This window comes from Oryctolagus cuniculus, chromosome 15 (assembly GCF_964237555.1).
Source record: "Oryctolagus cuniculus chromosome 15, mOryCun1.1, whole genome shotgun sequence".
NCBI lineage: Eukaryota > Metazoa > Chordata > Mammalia > Lagomorpha > Leporidae > Oryctolagus > Oryctolagus cuniculus.
In genome coordinates this window covers 52,648,950-52,669,417 of record NC_091446.1, presented here as the reverse complement: position 1 = coordinate 52,669,417, position 20,468 = coordinate 52,648,950, and the positions used below count along the sequence as shown (strand labels likewise).

Here is a 20,468-nt window from a genome sequence, read left to right as displayed (position 1 = left end):
TGCTACTGTGCCTGGAAGGAACTAAATTATGTCCCAAGTACTTGGGTTCCTGCCACCCACGTAGGAGACCCAGATTGAATTCCTGGCCGCTGGCTGCTGCCTGGCCTAGCCCCAACTGTTACAGGCTTTTGAGGAGTAGATCAGTAGATGGAAGACAGCTGTTTCTCTGTGTTTCCCTCTCTAAAACTTTTTAACAATGAAAACTATTTTCCTCATGTTTTCTTCTAATAGTTTTACAGTGTCATGTGTTTTGTTTGAGTCTTTAATTCATTTTCTGTTCATTTTTGTACATGATGTGAGTTCAGGGTCCAGTTTCACTCTTTGGCAGGTGGATATCTAGTTCTCCAGCATTATTTATTGGAGAGTCTGTCCCCGCTACGTCGTGTTTTCTTGGCATCCTTGTCAAACATCAGTTGATCAGAGAAGGGTGATGTGGTGCAGCAGGTTAGGCCATCACTTAGAACACCTGCATTCCAAATTGGAGTGCCTGGGATCAAGGCAGCAGATGATGGCACAAGGATCTGGGTCCCTGCCAGCCATGTGGGGATGGAGTTTCTGGCTCCTGGCTTCCACCTGGCCCAACTCTAGTGTTTCGGGTATTTGGAGAGTGAGGCAGCACACTGAAGCTTGATCTTCTCTCTGTCTCTGTCTCTCTCACCCTTGCTGTTTGTCATTTTGCCTTTCAGATAAATAATAAGTTAAACTTTTTAAAAAGCATCAGTTGATTGCAGATATGTGGGTTTGTTTCTGGGCTCTCTGTTCCATTTGTCTAAATGTCTGTTTTTATGCCAGCACCATACTATTTTGATTGCTATAGCTCTGTGATATATTCTGAAGCCTAAGCAATGTGGTACTTCCAGGTTTATTCTTCTTGCTCAATATTGCTTTTCTAATTCAAAAAAATTTTTATAAAACTATGGGGGCCCAAATAGCAAACTGTCTGGCAGTTTACTCAACCACTCTGAACTCCATTCCTTCTCACCAGTGGAGAGAGAAATGGCTTCACAGCATGACCATAAGAACTAAATAACAAATGCAAAGAAATTATTATGGTGCCTTGTATTCTTGATAAATGTTAATAATAACAACTATGTAATTATGTGGAACCTTATCAAATTGCTACATACACTTGGTTTTGGCCTATGAAATGGCAATCTCATATAGTGCAACATAATGTAAAATCCTACCTCGTCAACATTAGTAATAGTGTTTAATGATATACAGGGCCATCACTTACCCTCTAACCATGTGCTTATATAGGATTCCCCTTTCCTGCTCTACATGCTTTTTAAACTTGAAACTTTTTTAAAAAAGCTTTTGAGAGACAGAGTTACAGAGAGAGGGAAAGATGGAGAGAAAGGTCTTCCACCTACTGGTTCACTCCCCAATGACCACAATGGCTGGAGCTGGGCCGATCCGAAGCCAGGAGCTTCTTCCTGGTCTCCCATGTGGGTGCAGGGGCCCAAGCACTTGGTCCATCTTGCACTGCTTTCCCAGGCCATAAGCAGAGCCCCTGCTTTACATTTTGCTGTGGTACTTATCCCTTTAGACATGTTCAATAACAGATTCATTCTATATGTGACTTATTATCACTCAGCCTGGCCCTGCAGGTTTATAAGGCAGGGATTTTCTCTAAAGTTTTCATTCCTTTTCCTCCCTGCCCCTCGCACACCTCTACCCTCAGCACCCAGAATAATGTCTGGCACAGGAATATGCCCTCGGTGAATGGGCATACACACTGCCCCTCCCAAAGCTTGCATAATCCCACTGTGGATTCTTGCCTTCAGGTCTCAAAGGCCTGGAGGAGCTATTACCTAGGAGTTCTCATCACGGTGGGCCTCCCAGGGCTGTGGCTCTTGAGCACAAGTCAAAGAATAGTAAAAAGTTGCCCAAGTACTATGTGCCCCAAATCTGAAAAACTGAATTTAATTAGTTTTTAAGGAAAATAAAAACCCTAAATTTAAAACTATGATCACAAGGCTGGTGCTCTGACACCGTAATAAGCTAAGCTCCCGCCTGTGGCGCTGCCATCCCATATGGGCACTGGTTTGAGTCCTGGCTGTTCCTTTTCTGATCCAGCTCTCTGCTTTGGCCTGGGATGGCAGTGGAAGATGACCTAAGTGCTTGGGCCCCTGCACCCACATGGGAAACCTGGAAGAAGCTCCTGGCTCCTGGCTTTGGATTAGCCCACTCTGGCCATTGCGGCCATTTGGGGAGTGAAGAAACGGATGGAAGATTCTCTCTGTCTTTTCCTCTTTCTGTAGTTCTGCCTTTCAAATAAATAAATCTTTTTTTTCTTTTATTTTTTTATTTTCATTTATTTATTTTTTTTACAGGCAGAGTGGACAGTGAGAGAGAGACAGAGAAAGGTCTTCCTTTGCCATTGGTTCACCATCCAATGGCCACTGCGGCCAGCGCACCGCACTGATCTGAAGGCAGGAGCCTGGTGCTTCTCCTGGTCTCCCATGGGGTGCAGGGCCCAAGTACTTGGGCCATCCTCCACTGCACTCCCTGGCCACAGCAGAGAGCTGGCCTTGGAAGAAGGGCAACAGGGACAGAATCCGGCACCCCGACCGGGACTAGAACCCGGTGTGCCGGCGCCGCAAGGTGTAGGATTAGCCTAGTGAGCTGCGGCGCTGGCTAATAAATCTTTTTTTTAATAGCACTTTGATAAGAAGCATTCAGGAATGAATTGTTTGTTCCCTAATTGTAGGCTTAAGTTTGGTTTAGGCTATGTTTTTAAAAAGGTGAGTATCAGTTGAATTTTCCCTTGATAGAAGGAGCTGGGTTTGTAAGGTAACACCGCATGGTAGTAAAGTGTTATTTCCATGGCGTGTGTGCTCACACATGTATGTAAACATGTACTCTGTGGCATGTTTGCACGCACATATATGTAGACATGTACTCATTAGTAATGCGAATGCAGGGAAGCAAATTAAAAGTTTAACAAGCCCAACCCAGAAAGGCAAGCCTGAGTAGGTGCCAGGGAGAGAGGGGAGAAAATGATGGCATTGTCTTCAGAAGGAATGTCAGAGTCCCGGCACAGAGCAAAGTGCTGGTCAGCAGAATGACAAAAGCTGGCTTCATGAGTGCGTCCCGGCAGCCCGGGAGGCTCCCAGCTGAATGCCCTGCTATTTTCGGTATTCCACATATCATGACTAACTACACAGAGCTTGACTCTGGGAGGCCACGGATATGGTAAGCCCCTGGGGAATTCTGGGAGGCCCTACATGGTTCCTAAGACACCTTCCATGCCACACCCACCCCCGCTGAAATACTGAGTCGCTTCTGCCTAGCTCCCACCTCCTTAGTCGGAGGTGGGGGGAACCTTACCCAGGCAGCTATTTTTAGATGCGATACTCTGCCCAAAGTGTTAACTAATTGAGCTATCAGGTTTCAGACTTGGCCACAGAGAATGGCAGTGGAAGAGGGAGAGGACTTCACAGAACACGTAAGCGCTGACGGGGTCTACGTGAAATGCATTTTTCTTACAGAAGTGCTGTCCTCCCCTGAGTAGTTGTGCCTTGCATAGACGGTGTGTGGCTGGGTAGGCGGATGGCTAACCTGTCTGTCCCGCGAGTCGCTCGAGCTGTGTGTGTGCAGCACAATGGTGATCGTTCTTTCTGTTTTGCTCAGCTCCGGGCTCTAGGTGTGCTTTGCCTCTGATGTAATTTGGGGAGAATTTGGCTAAGGACTGCCTTGGGAGGATGCTTAATGTAATTCAGAAAGACTGTGGGCAAGTAGGAAGGCCTATGAACCCTGGAGTGTGGAAAGGTTTAAGTGGTCGCATTTTTCACAAGAGGAATCTGAGGGCTTTAAAATTCAGCTTTTTCTGCTGTTAGTTACAAGGGGAGAGATACTGAATTTTACAATTAGGGGAGAGCGTACCATAGTATGAAAATTTGTTTGAAACTGATAAAAATGGTAGATGGAGAATGTAATTGGTGATTGGAAAACATAGTTTTATTTCTGTTATATGAACATAAATAAGTCATCTCATTTAGAAATGCTAAAAAATTGGTGTAGCCATCCCTTCTCCCCTCAAGGGGTACTGTATGGGAAATGGGACAAGTATTTGCCTTCTGTTTGTAAGTATTTGATTTATGAAGATTCACAAAATAATACTTTGGTCCTAGTGTAGTTGGAGCTTTCACACCCTGTTCATGCACTTCGGTTTATCTAACTATGAGAACATATAGGTTCTATACACAGAAGAGAGTATTCTTTGCTATTAATATAATACATTAAACCCTGAGCTTAAGATGAACATTTTATCAGAAATATTTAGAGACGTGGTCATGATGACAGGAATAAGACATGAAAACAAGGACCTGACTTCTTCAGGTGACCACGTGTGCTGATAGTTTTGAGCAAAGAACTTTTCATTGCGGTGTTAAAAAAAAAAAAAAAATTGGAGGACTCTTTCACAGGTTTGATCCTTACTTGAAGTGGTTTCAGTTTTTATCTTTGTACTTCAAAGATGGAGCCCTTCCTAAAAGATTAACTTTTCATGAGCTTTATGGAATGTTGCCGTATTATAGTTCTATCACAAATAATTTAGGACATTTTCCTCTGAGACTTCACAGATACTCTGTGTGCTTCAGAGAAAGGCCTTTTTAGGTTAACCTTTGAGAGCCGTAATAAAGCTCATAAATAAAACTCAGGTTCACGAGTTGCATGCAGGAAAACCTGTTGTAATTTTACTAGTAATATAAGCACATTTGGCAAATAAACCCTAAAAAAAAAGTTCTGTCGCTCTAAAGATAATCACCTTACCCATTCTAAATGATGAGCTTTCTCATTGAATTTGGGTGTGTATTCTGCTCCATTAGTTGTGAAACTGAGAGCTTTCCATATAATCATCAATTAGTGGACTCAGCTTTGAGAAACTGCTGGGAAGTGCTCCAGCCAAATGAAACCATAGCAAGTCTTCAAGTCTATGCTTGGGAACACTCCGACCTTTATGAACTAATAAGTTTAAAATAAAAATATTTGAGATCCAAATGAAATGCCCAAATAAAAGTAGTCCTTCTTGTTTCTGCCTAATGTCAGAATAGATCAACTAAATGGTGACAGCATTTGGTCTCAGCCCATATGTGCAGTGTTCTCTGTGTTGGTGCGCATGCTGTTTGAAAAACGTGTAATAAAGTGACAGACTGAAGTTGCAATGATCATGCCCTAAGCACTAACTCTAGAAGGGTACTGACCCGATACAGGGCACACAGAAGTCCTGGCACAATACAGGAGCATGTTATAGCTGTGCCGGGTGTAGCTGGACAATGAATAAGAATTCTCTCTCTGCTGGCTTCATCTCTGACTTGAATGGAAGACTGAGCAAGGTATCTGCGTGAGCTAAACTATGGATACAATCCTTGCTAAGAGGGTATAGTGGAGCATTGCCTTTTCACAAATGACCATTGATACTTCCTGTGACTTCTGCTTAGCTTGCCGTTTCCACCGTGTGTTCAGAGATTTTTCTACAAGATTGCATAGTCTGTGTTTGGGGAGAAGCTGTGCGTGATTTGGTAGCTTGTTACTGTGAAACTTTGGCTGCATAGACTTTATAGAAGGAAGGATGTGTGTGTTTCTCTGTTGGCTTTAAAAGCAGCCTCAATAATCAAGTCCGATAATTGCTAACAATCAAATCTATATGGAAGTATTAGTTTTGACATAAAGAATTGTTGAAAAGTTAACTTTTAAATTTGAAGTCTTAAATGATGCTCATTTAAGAAAGCTGGACTGTAGTAATGAACAAAGCCCAAGTTTAATCCAATTTTACTGAGAATTTTAGTGGGCACTAGTGATCAGAGCCTTTGCTAGCAAGTGCTATAATTTATTTTTAAGTCCTATAGGGCTACCCTATAATGTGAAATCAAAATTCTTGTTATTATCTTGTTATATATCTTTCAACTTGGATTTCTGTTTCATGTATGGTTTTCAGTAATTGATCTGTTAACAGTAACATATTTAAATACTAGAGGAACACCTCATTTTCTTAGTAATTTTCTGTTTAGGAAACTGGGGCAAGTTAGATAATCTATATAGACAGACTCAGAACAGGAACCCACAGTTTGACTTTTTGCTGCTGAAATTGTCCATAGACTTTCTTGTTTTGAAATGGAAACCTTTAGTTATGTACTAAATCTAGTATTTGCTGATCAACTACATTGTTTTCTTCTGGGTGAATATAAATATGCTCCCTCAGATCATTTAAGAATTTCCATGATAATCAGGCTTAAGGAAAATGTTTAAATGAAAAGAATTTACTAGGCATCTCTAAAAGCTCATGGAAAATGCATGCTATGAAACTAGGCATGAGTGTCAAATGTTTTACTTCAAGATGAATTTGTCATTTAAATCTATATTCTGTGACCTTCTTGAAGTGCCCTCATAAAACATCATGTCAGATCTTTTTGAATAATAATTCTCTTTCTAAGTAAGGTGTTTTCTGTCATGAAGCAAAAGCATATTTGCCAGCTCTTTATCATGATACAAGTATTTATTTTTATACATTTTCTTTTCACCATGGTCCTCAGAATATATTGTGGATGTTAGTCATAAAAAATAAACTTTCAGTTTAACTATTATGAATGTGTTATTAGGTTCTATGACATCAGTTTCAGTATTGATATATAGCATGAAATTCAGTATCAATTTCAGTAACAGGCAAATATCTGCACTTATAAATTCTTATGTCTAATGATTAATACAGAGTAGAATTTCTCTTATTTTCAGACTCTATTCTAGTGAGAAATAAAGATCTATGTAGCTATTCATGATAGCAAAGCTCTCCAGAGATGATGTTGGATAGTTAATGCCATCTTTTTCTTTAGTCAGGTGACAGTGAGTGATAGATGACAACCAATTTGAAAAATAGTGGTCAATAACGTTAAAAATTACTTTGAAAAATCTGGATATGCTTCAGTTTTATTTAGTCTTGAATTATTTTATGTTCTAACTCTATAATTGTATCATTTGGATATATTAATGACATATATATTATTGATTATCATTTCTCTGTCATGTTTTGAAAGCAGTTGCCATTGATAAGACAGTTCCACTTCAGATATTATAGGTGTTTTAATACAGGCTGTGTCTTACTCATCCTTTGTTCCCTAAAACCTTAATCTTAAACAAATTCTCATCATTGAAAGCTATGGCCTCTCATAATTTTAATTTTGTCAACAGTTGCATAAAAGACAGTATTTTAAAATGCAGTCATTGACTTTTTAGAGACCGAAATTAGACTGCTGTTTCGTCTACAAGCTGCCCAGAATAGAGGATCTGTATCTCTAGCTGTGTTTACCCAACAGTGGCGAGTGGTCTAGAGAGTGCTTTCATGCTATCTGGCTGATGTGGCAGCACCATTTGCAGTGAGATTTGTTGCTTATTTCTCACATGGTGTTTCCAAGGACGTGAGGTTGACATTCCTTGTATGGTGTTATCCACTGGGAAAGCGCAGTGGCAGGGTCTGAGTGTGGGGATGCAGGAATTCAGCAAGGTAGTACAAGAGCAATAAATAGGCAGAGATTAGAGTGCACTTTCTGTACTTTGCAGAAATAGCAGCACTACATTTAATTAGACTTTATCATCCTGCCCAGTCATGGCTGTCACTTAAACATTCTCTTGGGAGATATTTGACCTTGGGATCATGAGGTCAGTCTTTGGAAACTTTGCCATCGACTCGCCACCCTTGAAATGTTGCCTGAGAACCCTGAGTGTCCCTGAGACTCTTCCAGAGTACCTGTGAAGTCCCCCCTTTCCTAACCACATCACTCACTGGACGCCTGCTTCCCATCACATACTAACCAAAAAAAGCAGGATTGAATGTTGAAGCAGATAGGAAAATCTAAGTATCTCCTAGACACTAGAGATTTGCAAATCTGTAAGACAATCCCAGTCTTATCTTTTTTGTTTGTTGTGGAAAATATGCTTATTCTTTCATGTCATAAGGACAGGCATTTTATGTTACCATGTGATAAATTTGCCATTGTTATTTAAAAATAACAACAAATAATTTGTAAATTCTCAGTTTTATCTTCTAAAAATGGTAAATATCCACAGTTTGATACTGTCGTAATCAAAAGCTCTCTGGTGGTCCCTAGTAATATTTAAGAGTGTAAAGGAATCCTGAGACAAGCAGGTGTGAGAACTTCTAGACAGATTGCAATGTGATGTTCTGTATACTTAACTTAGTTGCTGAAAGCACTGGGCAAATAAGGTCAACTTCATGGGTTCAGTCCTTGTGTAGCCAGTTCTGTTCACTTCACCCTCATGGTCCTAGTTATAGCCAACAAGGTAGAATATTAACTTAAAATAATTTTAAAGTGACAGTTAAAGGTGATAGGAATTGGGTACCAACTGTGTGCCAGGCCATTTCTAACCACTTTGTATATATTTCTCCAGTGGTATCCACAGCCTGCAAGTTAAGTGTTACCACTGTTCTCATCTTACAGTTGGCAAAAGGTGACTAGATTGTGCTCGAGTACCTGTCTGAGGTCACACAGCTTTGAATTGCAGGTCCAGGTTGTGAACTGAGGCATCCCGGGTCCAGTCCAAACTCTGAGATCAATAAACTATATTGACTTAATTAAAGAAAGGAATGGATTTGTCTAGATCTGTCTCCAAACACCTAAAAAACACAAGACCTTGAATTAGAGTCTTTATCTTCATACATGAAGGATAGCTCCTTAAATATGAATATTGGCACCCAGAACCCTTGAAATATATTTAAACCATTAGACTGTAATATAAAATCACCTACAGTATTGTAACTTCTTCCAACCACATACTCAATGGCCATCTTAACTTTGGGGTAAAGTCCTCTCATACATCTTTCATTTTACATAATAAGCCCTGTGGTTATTTTTTTTATAATGTTTCCTTCATGTTTTTGTCTCACTTTCTGGGAAATCTTTTGAAATCTATGCATTTGCTCCTTTTCTCTTTGTTCCTTTTATTGCATTCAGTGAAAATTTGGCAATCCTTCCAATTCCAAGACTTGTCCAAGAAAAATGCAGATGTCACTAGAAGATTATTTAAGATTCCAGATTCACCATCTGACTTTACAAGTGACCTACGCTTATTTTAAAGTTTACTTTTTAATCAGTCAAAGAAGAGCTGATTCAGTGACATTTTCATTGAGGACTCCTCACATCACTTAGATGATCGCAGGCTTAAATAGAAAGGAAAAATTTTAAATGGAAAGACAGTAGCTTTTGGGTGTATTGTTTTTTTAAAAAAGAGTATAAAACCATTTTCCCCACAAGACTCCTTATCCCCTCCTCCAAAAAGGCAGAGTTTCCTTTCCTACTAGTCCCAGCAAGGCTGCAGCTGCACCAGCTGGCACACAATTCAGGATGCTAAATTCAAGAACCCTTCCCCTCACTGACTAACGCCTCCTCCTGGTGCCGTGGGCCTCAGCCTTCAATTCCTCCAAGCCTTTCATTATCTGACCAGGAAACTGCAGGCCAGTGTATTGTCATTTCCTGGCTTATTTTTACCATACACAATATGTGTATGCTTTGCAAGACAATAATTAGGTTCACAATATTCTATTTATCCACATTAAAAATCAAGCTACTTGTTTCCAGACCTAAAAAAAAAAAAAAAAACACTGTTGGGAAAACGTTCATCTACTCAAGTAAATACTTTCTCTTTTCTCATGCTACCTAGACCAATTTTAGCTTATCACTGTTTTCAGTTGCTATATTTAAAATGTGAATAGTTCCCTGGATAAAATATTTTAGAACTCCTGCCAGTACCTCCTACATAATAACGATCCTTTATCATGAAGCCCTGGCATCTTTGTTCTGATTCATTACATACCAAATAAATGGAAAAATCCCAAACAGTCGCCGTATTTTATATAACCTACCATGCAGAATGCTAGAACTTACTGCTAGGTATTTCCTAAAGGATAAATAGGAATATCTTGGCCTAAGGAGGTGTATTTCTAAAGGGCTCTGCAGTTGGTTATTGTGTAGCCAAGCTATACAACAATTTGTTAATTGTTTTATAAACAAAAGTTCCCACAGACTGCCAAAGTTGGACTGCATAATATTACCCATTTCATTTTATATTTAAAGAGACAAAGCTGTCAGCTTTCACCCTTTTCATGTGTGAGGAATTGGCCGTGTTAAAATCCATCACTGTGTATCACAGGTTACATGGGGTAGCAGGATGGGGAGAGAGGAAACATGAGTGATTGAGTACAGAAAGGGCAGTTTGATCATTTGTTCATGGAGATGCCATTCAACTTGGCAGCCTGGCGGGAAAATATGCAGCCAGGTTACTTGACTGGGTGACATAATAGCATCGTGGACTAATTCGTTCTTGCATCATGAGCTAGTGGGAAAAGCATTAAATCCAGAGAACCCAAATTCTGCTTTTAGCAATTTCATAAGTTAACCAAATCACATCTCTCTCTGCTTCAGTTTCCTGTCTGCACCATACAGATGGAACAGTGACCTCCTACCTACTGCAAGCATTAAGATGTAGGTCCAGGGGTTTGGCATAGCAGTTAAGATGCTGCTTGGTTTGCCTTTGTCCAATATCAGAATGCCTGCTTTAAGCCCAGCTCCACTCCTAATTCTTCCTGTTGATAGATAACCTGGGCGGCTCAGTTACTTGGATCCTTGCTATCCATGTGGTCTCGAGACCTGGATTGAATTCTGGGCTCCTGGCTTCTGCCTGAGCCAGTCTAAACATTAGGAGAGTGAATCAGCAGATGTGAGCGTTTCCTCTCCCTCTCCCTCATAAATTAAATAAGTAAATAAGATATAAGATGTGCATAAAAAAGTAGAATTGCACAATGGATTACTACTCAGCCATAATAATTAAATCCTGCCTTTCACAACAAAATGAATACAGTTGGAGACCATTATCCTTAGTGAAATAAGCCAATCCCAAAAAACACATATCATGTGTTTTCCTGATTTGTGATAACTAATATGCAGAATACAAAAAAGCAATGTGTATGAGTGAAATTGACATTTTGAGATTTGATTATTGTTTATAGCTCTTATCTACTGAGCAACTGTAGTTTTTCTACTTACTACTTATTGAATTCTGTATTTAGTAGAGGGTTAAGCTTGTGATTATAAAGTAAATTGAAAGTATGTCATTGTAAAAATTAAAGTAAGGGGTCCAGTGCTGTGGCGCAGCCAGTTAAAGCCCTGGCCTGAAGCACAGGCATCCCATATGGGCGCCAGTTCTAGTCCCGGCTGTTCCTCTTCCAATCCAGCTCTCTGCTATGGCCTGGGAAAGCAGTGGAGGATGGCCCAAGTCCTTGGGTCCCTGCACCCATGTGGGAGACACGGAGGAGGCTCCTGGTACTGCAGCTCCAATGTGGCCATCTGGGGAGTGAACCAGCAGATGGAAGACCTCTCTCTCTGTCTCTACCTCTCTCTGTAACTCTCTTTCAAATAAATAAAATAAATCTTTAAAAAAAAATTTAAGGAAGGAAGGAGAGTGGAAGGGAGGGAGTTAGGGAGGGGATTGTGGAAAGTATCATTATGCTCTTAAAACTGTATATTGAATACATGAAAGTTCCCTTTATATAAATAAAATTTTTCTTAAAATTGCCCTATTTTGGTTCAATACAAAACAAGCCATTTATTAAGACTGAGACTTAGTCATTTCTACATTGAATATGGGCTTACTGGTTTGCTAGCTCAGGGCTCTGAACTCTGAGGTTATTTAGTAAATATTGTGTTGAGTCAAGGGTGTGTGTGTGTGTGTGTGTATGAGCATCCTGATGTCTTGACGGGACTACCAGTGAAGGCAGGATGCAATCCCGGCCGACTGGCCCGGCCAGGGGGAGAGGCCATATAGACAGACTCTCAGGTGAACAACGGATCACAGCTTAATGCATCCAGTATTTCTTAGCCAGCCTAGCTCACAGGAGAGCCAAAGAGATTTTCTGAAAAGACATGTTCGTGTGGGAAATAACTGAGAGAGACAAACGAGGTGAAGCAAAGCTAAAAAAGAGAAGGGATTGACTGATAATGAGGATGTTTAAGACCCCAGTGGTTCTATGCCTACCAGAGGGAAATCACGTGTTTGGGGGAGCCTGTTGTCCACAAAATTTATAGACAAGAAACCAGCATTGCTTGCTGGCTATTTTATTCAGCTGTCAGTTGCATTCTTAATTTAACTCAGTGGGGAATATAATTCCCTGATCTAAAGATGTTTAAACTTTTTTAAAGGACTTAATCTTCCTTGTACTAACAATGCATGTTTGTGAATTAAGATAGGAAAGAAGGCAATTCCTCAGGGCTGTTACATCTTCTGACTTGCTGAGTGCTGTGGATAGACTTGTTTTTTCTTGTGTTACCATTTCTGCTTGTCCCAGGAGGAAACCATCGACATGTCCAAACACAGCAGAGGTTCCCAGCAAGTCTGGTAGGGAACATCCCAGCAAAACACACTTCTCAGAAGTGATTTCTCCATCTGCAGTTACGTTCCAGGCTTGCTTATTTATCTGAAGCTTCATATTTCAAAATAACAAGAGATAAGGATTTGATTAATTTTGAGATTGCCATGTCCCTGGTGTTGTATAGCTTCACCCAAATGCCAGGAAAGACAAACTTACCAGAGCTGGGCTGATCTGAAGCCAGGAGCTTCTTCCGGGTCTCTCACGTGAGTGCAGGGAATTGGGCCATCCTCCCTGCTTTCCCATCCTCCGCCGCTTTCCCAGGCACATCAGCAAGGAGCTGGATCAAAGTGGAGCAGCCAGGACTTGAACCAGCGCCCACATGGGATGCTGACATCACAGGCAGCTCCTTTACCCATTACGCCACAACACCATACCCAGTTAATTTTAATTGTAAATTTCAAAAACATCCCACTAAAGAGCTCCATCTTTTCCCAGAACTGGCCACAAGAGAACTTTTATTAACTCTCCCATTTTCACTCATTTGGGAAATTAGCCAGGTACCTTGAGCAGTGGGAGTGACTGCACATGGCAGATGTTTGCAGCTTTTAGGGTGGGAGGGAACTTGCCTGATATCTAAAATCCTTCTGCTGATTGCTAACATTGTGTGCAGCATTTTACCTTAAACACCTAACTGTGACTGTGTGTCTACAACACACTAGGATGCCTTGCAAACTCCACAGTGTGAGGGCAACAAAAGTTTTCCAATCAGAATGGTTGGAAATTCTGCCACAAATCAGGACTAGCTGTTACCATGTTGACCTCATGTAATTAAGACATCCAAACTCTGTTCTCAGATGCCTGCGGTTGTATTTCCTTTGAGAGGCAGGTGAAACCGGCTCTTTAAGATCTTTATAGGCTCAGAAAATTTCACACAAACTCCAGTAAATCTTATTTTGCTACTGAGCAAAATCCTTGTTATTCTTGGGGACACTGGCAATGCCTGCCCCCCCGCCAGCACCTGATGTGTGCTTCCTACCCCAACAGTGAGCAAAATCTCTCCTCTCTGTATTTGTCTTGACTTCTAATGAGTGTCAGGAGAATGTTAGGGGTCTGAACCGTGGGTGAAGAAAGATTCCCCAGTGCCTGGATTCTGGGTTCTCCTTTTGACACGACCCAGATTATAGCAGACGTGCCGGGTGAGAATGCATCTTATCAACATACGGCTTGGTGAATCTCTTAAAAACACTGCCATGATGAAAACAAAACCCTGCCAGCACTGCCTTTTTCTTAAAACTGGTCCCCTTCCCTCTGTTCAGAGACGAACATGTGCATGCTGTTTTGCCTTTCAGCTGCGCGCGGACACACCGGCAGGTCTGAAGCATGCAGCAGGGAGCCCCGCTGGCAGAAGTCCCAGTGTAAGGACGCTAACCATGCCCAACGTGTGTGAGGGCACAGTGACCTGGTTTTCAGGGATGAGCGGAGGTTTGTGTCCAAGCACAATCCTTGCAGACAAAAGCAGCCTTGCAGCATGGTTGCTACTGGAGGGGATTGTAGAAGCAGCCCCTTGACTTCAGTTTTTTTTCATGTAATTTTTTAAAAATGTGTTTGCTTCGGGGGGAGAGAGAGAGAGAGACACCAGCCTCCCATCCATCAGCTGAAGCAGGAAACTCAATCCCTCCCACCCTAAAAGCTGTAAACAATCCCATGTGGGTGTCAGGAACCTTAACTGGGACCATCATTGCTGACTGCAGGTCCTGCGTTGACAGGAAGCTGGAGCTGAGCTGGCCCCTGAACCAGGCGCTCCAGAATGGGAGCCACGGGCATCTTCACCAGCAGCTTAACTTTTGGGTCAAACACCCACCCATCTTTTTTTTTTTTTTTTTAAAGATTTATTTATTTTACTTGAAAGTCACAGTTACACACAGAGAGAAGGAGAGGGAGAGGAAGAGGTCTTCCATCACTGGTTCACTCCCCAAATTGGCTGCAATGGCTGGAGCTGCACCAATCTGCAGCCAGGAGCCAGGAACTTCTTCTGGGTCTCCCACATGGGTGCAGGGGCCCAAGGACTTGGGACATCTTCTACTGCTTTCCCAGGCCACAGCAGAGAGCTGGATGGGAAGTGGAGTAGGTGGCTCTCAAACCGGCGCCCATATGGGATGCCAGCACTGCAGGTGGCAGTTCACCCGCTAAGCCACAGTGCCAGCCCCCATCCATCTTTGAAAAATAAAATTGTTTGAGAGGCAGAGGGAGGAAAAGACAAAAAGAGAATTAGTTGTTTCGATGGAGATGATTATAAAATACAGATAGCCTTTGAATCTTTTTTTTTTTTTTTTTACAGGCAGAGCTAAACAGCGAGAGAGAGAGACAAGAGACAGAGAGAAAGGTCTTCCTTCCATTGGTTCACCCTCCAAATGGCCACTATGGCCGGCGCGCTGTGCTGATCTGAAGCCAGGAGCCAGGTGCTTCCTCCCAGTCTCCCATGTGGGTGCAGGGCCCTAGCACTTGGGCCATCCTCCACTGCCCTCCCGGGCCACAGCAGAGAGCTGACTTGAAGAGGAGCAACCGGAACAGAATCCGGAGCCCCAACCAGGACTAGAACCCGGGGTGCCAGCGCCGCAGGTGGAGGATTAGCCAAGTGAGCTGCGGCGCCAGCCTGAATCATTTTTCTTAACACCCCCATCCCTACTACCTTTCTTTTGGCTGATTTGTGGGTATACTATTTTATTTCTAAGCACTTGATTGTAATGAAATAAAAAAAAATAGTAACCAAAAGTTTTCCCCTAACAAGGTTTAAGCTTTTTCAAGCATTTCCCAGAAAACACACACACAGTTTCCCCTTTAAAAACAAACAAACAAACAAACAAAAAAACCTCTACATTCCACCCTCAATATGCACTTACAAAGAATTTATTTATTAACATAGACCTAACTACCTGTTTGAGGAGAGAAAAGAAGTACCCATCTAGTCTTATAAGGACTCAGGGTTTTTACTGACAGGCAGCAGATTGCAACATGAATGTCACAGTTGTTTTAAGTTGTGCCATCAAAATTGGTGGGGGCTGGTGCTGTGGCATATTGGGTAAAGCCACTGCCTGCAGTGCCAGCATCCCATATGGGCACTGGTTTGAGTCCCAGCTGCTCCACTTCAGATCCAGCTCTCTGCTGTGGCCTGGGAAAGCAGTGGAAGATGGCCCAAGTCCTTGGGCCCCTGCACCTGCATCAGACCTGGAAGAAGCTCTTGGCTCCTGGCTTCAGTTTGGCGAAGCTCCATTTACGGAGTGAACCAGCAGATGGAAGACATCTCTCTCTCTCTCTCTCTCTCTCTCTCTCTCTCTCTCTCTCTCTCTGCTTCTGCCTCTAACTCTGCCTTTTAAATAACTAGATAAATAAATCTTTAAAAAAAAAAAAAGTCCCAGATGCTCCACTTCCAATCCAGCTCTTTGCTAATGTGCCTAGGATGGTAGTGGAGGATGGCCCAAGTCCTTGGGCTCCTGGCTTCTGGCTTAGGCCTGGCACAGCCCTGGCCATCATGGCTGTTTTGAGGAGTGAACCAGCAGTTGGAATCTGAATCAGTCAATCAATCAATCAGTCTCTCCCTCTGTAACTCTGCCTTTCGAATAAATAAATAAATCTTTAAAAAAAAAATCGGTGAGAAATAGGTCACCATGGAAGACATATATGAAAATCAGCACACAGTATCTCCCTGTAAAATATCCAGTGGCTTAGAGCGCGTGACCTGGATGAGCACGTCTCCGTGTATAGGTGGCAGTTCAGCATAGTGGCAGAACGAATCGTGCTGTGGCTGCCTCCCCTCTCGTGTGTGGGGATGGACAGGGCCACTGCTCTATGTCCAAGATCAAAGCTTCACACACAGAAGAATGTGAGTCTCACATCTCTCAGCTTACTTTTTTGAATGTTATTTTACTCTTTATTTTACTCTAACTCAATGCCAGTCTCAGTAATGAGTTCTACAAAGTAGCTGCTTCCATATTTCAAAATTGTAGCTGGCACCGGAGATCACTAATTATGGAACAATGCCATGAGAGTTTTGGGAATTTTAGTAAGTGGGCCCATACTCTATAAGTCCCATTGCTGACCGAACACATTTCACAGATTGGTGTTATGTTATCCACCAAAAACTCCCACTCGGTGCTGCCAAGCCCGGCCTCCTGTCTCTGTGGCCACACAGCAGCTAGGGCGCGAGAGGTAAATGTAAACACCAGAATGTTAAATCTGCCCTTGATCACATCCTAATACTTTACCTGAAATGAAGTCTGTCAGCATACCTTCAAAAGTCCTTTTTTTCCACTCCTCTCCTGTCCCCTACCACATTATCATTTACAGCCTTGTATAAAGTTTTTGGTGGAGACAAAATTATATGTATTTATGTAATACAGTAGCATAGTTTGTTGTGTAATATCCAAATCAGGGTGATTGGCATATCCATCACCTAAAATGTTTTCCTTCCCTGCTGGTGAGCAGATGCAAAGTCCTGTGTTCTGGCTATGTTGAAATGTGTACCATATGATCCTTAGCTATGGTCGCTCTACCCTGCGAGAAAACACCAAAGTTACTCCTCCTACCTAACTCTAACGTTGTATCTGTTGGCCAGTGTCTCCCCCCATCTTCCCTTGCTCTGGTAACCACAATTTTACTTTCTACTTCTGTAAGACCACCTTCCTTAGATTCCACATAGGAGAGAGAGTGTGCAGTATTTTCTCTGGACCAGGCTTATTTCACTAAACAATGTCCTCAAGTTCATCCATGTAATTGAAGAATGACAGGATTTCTTCCTTTTTTATGGCTGAGTAGTACTCTATTGTACATAAATAAGCTGCATTTTTTTTTATCTAGTCATCTGTTGACAGGACACTTCAGTTCATTCCGTACCTTGGCTACTGTGAACTATGGCAATGCAGCCGTATTGCGACAATACCCCCAGTTGCACATTAGAATGGCTGAGCTATATTATCAAAGTGTCTGTGGCTCTGGGTGTGTGTGTGTGTGTGTGTGTGTGTGTGTGTGTGAATTCCCACCCTCCCACACACACCACCATCCCCCGCAGGACGATCCTGGAGGGTCAGCAACAAATGACCCTCAAATCTTATTTCCATTTTTGCCCATGTTCTAATCTTCTGTCAGTTTATTGGGCTAATCTGAAGTTTTAATCGTGTTTTTCCACTCCTCAAACCCTTCACTGCCTCCTGGTATCTTTCTGGTGAAGTTCAATCATGTGTAGTGGGCATTCCAAACCTTCTGCGAATCTCTCCTGCTCGCAGTTTCCCCGCTAAAGGCGCTCTGCTGGGCAGTAGACACTGTGCTATTCCTCAGGGCTTCCCATGTCTAACTCTACCCGCTTTTCCTCCCTCCTCCCTGCTGTGGCCAAGTGCCCTGTGGAAGTCCTGCCTCCCCTTTTCTCTGTTTCTGCAGCTGCTCCCAGGATGCAGAAATGCTCGTCCCAGTGAGCCCCTCGGGCTCCATGGGCTTCTGTAGGTCCGCCTACTGTGACTTCTCATTTTCCACACCTGCCTCTGGGCTGCACAGCTAGAGTATAAGGTCACTGTGCGCAGTAACTGCATTCTCAAGGTAGCAGACAAGGACATAGCCTAACGATTACAGTCCTTCTTCCCACGGCCACAGATACCAAAGCAGAACATACCATTATGGCAGGAGTCCAGCGAGAGGAGGGGTTGCATCTGGTGTTCAGAAGGAAAAGTAGCAAATGTGAAGTGACTATTGAACTGGACCCAGGATTTAGTAGGAGGGTCTGTTGGTCGGAGGAGGAGAGTGGGAAGGGTAGATGAATGGTACTAGCAGTGAGACTATCCTGGCAAGAGTCACAGTGCCAGAAATTAGGGGTCAACCAGGGAAGGAAGCCACCAAGATTAGTATTTTCATTTTATTTTAAATCGGAAATAAGTGTGTGAGCAGATTGTATTGTATTTCATTTTTTTTTAGGAAACTTGTCATAAGAAAAGTTTTATTTTTTAAAGTTGTAAAAAATACAGGCATATCAACAATAATGACTAGTTCATGTAAGAGTAGTTCCCACCATTTATAAGTTAGTTTGAAAAAAGTAATTCCTGTAGAAACATGTAATGATTCTTGATTAAAACCCAGCTGTTCAATTATTATTACTTATGTGCACTTGTCTCTTCAGACTCTTCTCCATAAGGAAAGCAGTGGTATCTGTGCATTGTGATGCTCGTGGTTAAATCCGAGGTTTAACAAAAATCTAAGAAGAAGCTCGTTCTGAGTAGAATGTAATACTTAGGTTTTGATCTGTACTATAAGAAGTTATGACCTAAATTTCAGTTCTATCCCTTTTCTTCTATTTAACTCATGGTATGCAGTTTAGAGCATGAGGAAATGAATTTCTGCTTTTAAAATTAAATTATAAGAGGGGCCCGCGCCATGGCTCACTTAGTTAATCCTACGCCTGCGGTGCCGGCATCCCAAATGGGCACCAGTTCTAGTCCCGGCTGCTCTTTTTCCGGTCCAGCTCTCTGCTGTGGCTCGGGAGTGCAGTGGAGGATGGCCCAAGTGCTTGGGCCCTGCACCCGCATGGGAGACCAGGAGGAAGCTCCTGGCTCCTGGCTTCAGATCAGCGCAGCACCAGTCGTAGCAACCATTTGAGGGGTGAACCAACGGAAGGAAGACCTTTCTCTCTCTCTCTCTCTCTCTCTCTCTCTCTCTCTCTCTCTCTCTAACTCTACCTGTCAAATAAATAAAAAAAAATTAGAAGGGCCAGCACTGTGGCACCTGCAATGCTGGCCTCCTATATGGGCACTGGTTTGAGTCCCAGCTGCTCTACTTCTAATCCAGCTAACCTGGGAAAGCAGTGGAAGATGGCCCTAGTACTTGGGTCCCTGCCACTTATGTGAGAGACCCAGATGAAGTTCCTGGCTTTGGCTTGGCCCAGCTTCAGTCATTGGAGCCATTTGAAGAGTGAACCAACAACAGGGAAATCTCTCTCTTTCTTTAACTCTGCCTTTCAAATGAATAAACTAAATTTTAAAAAATAAGCATTCATTTTTTGTTGCAATGTAGAAACAAAACTGGCGTATGTGGCTTTGAAAACATGAAAAAAAATGGAAAAGAGCTTTAGCATTTAACCAAAAATCAAAGCTAGGGTTTTTTTTTCTCTTTAGAAGTTGAAACATATGATTAACCAATTTTGTTCTTTTGATGTTGATCATGAAGACCTGCTGTTCTCTATTTTTATGTTTAAATAGCCACATAGCAGAAACATGGCTTTAAAATCTATTTGTTCAATATCATATAGAAAAACAAATCATCAAAAAATTTTAACTTTTTAAAGAATATTTATTTATTTGAAAGATTTACAAGGAGGCTGGGAGGGTGGAGAGAGAAAGATCTTCCGTCACTGGTTCACTCCCCAAATGGCCAATACAGCAGGAGCTAAGTCGATCTGAAGCCAGGAGCTTCTTCCAGGTCTCTCAGACAGGTACAGAGGCCCAAGGACTTGGGTCATCTTCCATTGATTTCCCAGGCCATAGGAGAGAGCTAGACTGGAAGTGGAGCAACTGGGTCTTGAATCAATGCCCATATGGGATGCCGGCATTGCAGGCGGTGGCTCTAACTGCGATGCCACAGTGCTGGCCCCAACTTTCAATAATTATAGATAATGCAGTTAACAACACAGAACACAAGAGGAAAAAAAACACTTATTTAGGGGATGGATAATACATGGGAGACTGGGCCAACAGTTCACATGGGAGATTTAAAGATTAAGAGGGTCACAGAGAGCAATGGCCATGTTGCCATCTTTCCTGTTAGACCTTGTGATAAAATTAGACTTATACTAACGTTTTACACCCTTTTTTAATAAGTTGAGATCTATGTTAATGGGAGTATGAAGCAAAAGGAAAAAAACCTTTTCAAAGATCATTCTTTTTTTTCTTTTTTTTTTTTTTTTTTTTTTGACAGGCAGAGTGGACAGTGAGAGAGAGAGAGAGAGAAAGGTCTTTCTTTGCTGTTGGTTCACCCTCCAATGGCCGCCGCGACACTGGCGCGCTGTGGCCGGCGCACCGCGCTGATCCGAAGGCAGGAGCCAGGTGCTTTTCCT

The 20,468-nt window shown here is 42.3% G+C and overlaps 1 protein-coding gene across 9 annotated transcripts in view; it reads left to right on the top strand.

Annotated features, from left to right (window-relative positions):
- The window catches only part of ANK3 (ankyrin 3), a 353,783-nt gene that overhangs the window by 88,527 nt on the left and 244,788 nt on the right, over positions 1-20,468 (top strand). Inside the window, exon 1 of one of the 9 annotated variants that reach the window (XM_070057691.1) lies at positions 3,107-3,198. The exons of the other annotated variants lie outside the window; for them this stretch is intronic. Within the exon in view, the coding sequence (XP_069913792.1) occupies positions 3,196-3,198 (3 nt within the window). The 5' untranslated portion in view covers positions 3,107-3,195. Of the gene's footprint in view, positions 1-3,106; positions 3,199-20,468 lie in introns of those variants that run through there. 9 annotated transcript variants of the gene reach the window in all.